At 48.0% G+C, this 1213-nt stretch overlaps 1 protein-coding gene across 2 annotated transcripts in view; it reads right to left on the bottom strand.

Annotated features, from left to right (window-relative positions):
• The window catches only part of STRIP2 (striatin interacting protein 2), a 57243-nt gene that overhangs the window by 42545 nt on the left and 13485 nt on the right, over window positions 1-1213 (bottom strand). For both annotated transcript variants that reach the window (XM_006158809.3, XM_006158810.3), the window contains exon 4: window positions 688-822. In XM_006158809.3, the coding sequence (XP_006158871.1) occupies window positions 688-822 (135 nt within the window). The remainder of the gene's footprint in view (window positions 1-687; window positions 823-1213) is intronic.

The following is a 1213-nucleotide window of genomic DNA, read 5'->3' as shown; positions in this document are numbered from 1 at the left end:
ACCAACAAGAGGGAACCAGCAGTTAGTGTAATGGCTATGTCGCTGGACTCCCACGTAGTTGACCGTGGTTCGCGTCCTGGACCCGGTGACTTAAAACTCACACCGGGAGCGTGTGTGTGCGTGCCCAAGATCCCGAGAGGAGAAGGGATTGCGGCGTGACCATCCCCCCTGGGGGGTGATTTCTCGCTTTCTGTCTCTCTGTCTCTCTCTGTCTGGCGAGCGCACGTGCCCTATAGCAAAAAAAAAAAAACTCTCAAAAAAAAAAAAAACCCACCAACAATAAACAATGCATAAGGTAGTGTGAGTTTGTGACACTCCCCATCCCCCCTTAGTGTTGGAGCCAGGTCACAGCTGATGAGAGAAGTTTCCACACTCTGCTGGAGGTACATTTTCAGCTCTGGTCACACTGATGCTCTTGCTGGGTTCACATATATTGCAGCCCAAGTTGGGGGGGGGGAGAACCCAAAACAAACCCTGACATGCTTGGTAAGATAAAGGCAGATCCCAAGGGTTCAGAACAGCACCCAATATCATCTTCTCATCTTCCTCATAAACACATGACAAGATCCATTCTTGAGAGGCAGGGGACCTTAATTCCCCAGCATGGCTTGCCTCATCGCAGTCCTGATCATACCACTGTTTCCCCTAGCGTCCACCCCTCTCAAGCTAGCAAGGACCATTGCTCACCTTGGGCCAGGTAGAGAACAGCCCGGGCCACCTTCAGCCGTTGTTCCCTACTGACCACTTCCAGCCGATCCAGGAGTCCCATCACGTAGGCCTTTTGGGCATCTTCTTCCAACTCCAGCCATTCCTTGCCCTGCACTAGGGATAAAGGTCATACATATCCAATGTCAACTACTGCCATCCCTTCCTGGAAAGGCTCCATATAGCACACCCACATCTGATCTCAGCCACCAACAAATTCTCTCCAAAAGCTTTACTTATATAGCTGAGAAAAAAATAAGGGAAAAGTAAAAGTCGTAAAATGTTCTGGCCTAAGTCTACTCTGTAGCCTTCTCTCCTTCAACATCCCTCTGCCTCCACAGAATCTACCTCTACTGTCCTGCCTCTCTGACTTTCCTCAAGGAGTTCCCTTCATCTCCCTACAAATCCAATTCTTAGTTATCCTTACAGGTCCAATATCCCTTTTTTCATTAATGTCTGGTCAAAAGCTGTTTCCCAAGACATTAAAAAAAAAAAAAAAAAAAACTTT

The sequence above is a fragment of the Tupaia chinensis genome, unplaced genomic scaffold, assembly GCF_000334495.1.
Source record: "Tupaia chinensis unplaced genomic scaffold, TupChi_1.0 Scaffold000610_1, whole genome shotgun sequence".
Taxonomy (NCBI): Eukaryota; Metazoa; Chordata; class Mammalia; order Scandentia; family Tupaiidae; genus Tupaia; species Tupaia belangeri.
This window is presented reverse-complemented; position numbering and strand designations above follow the sequence as displayed.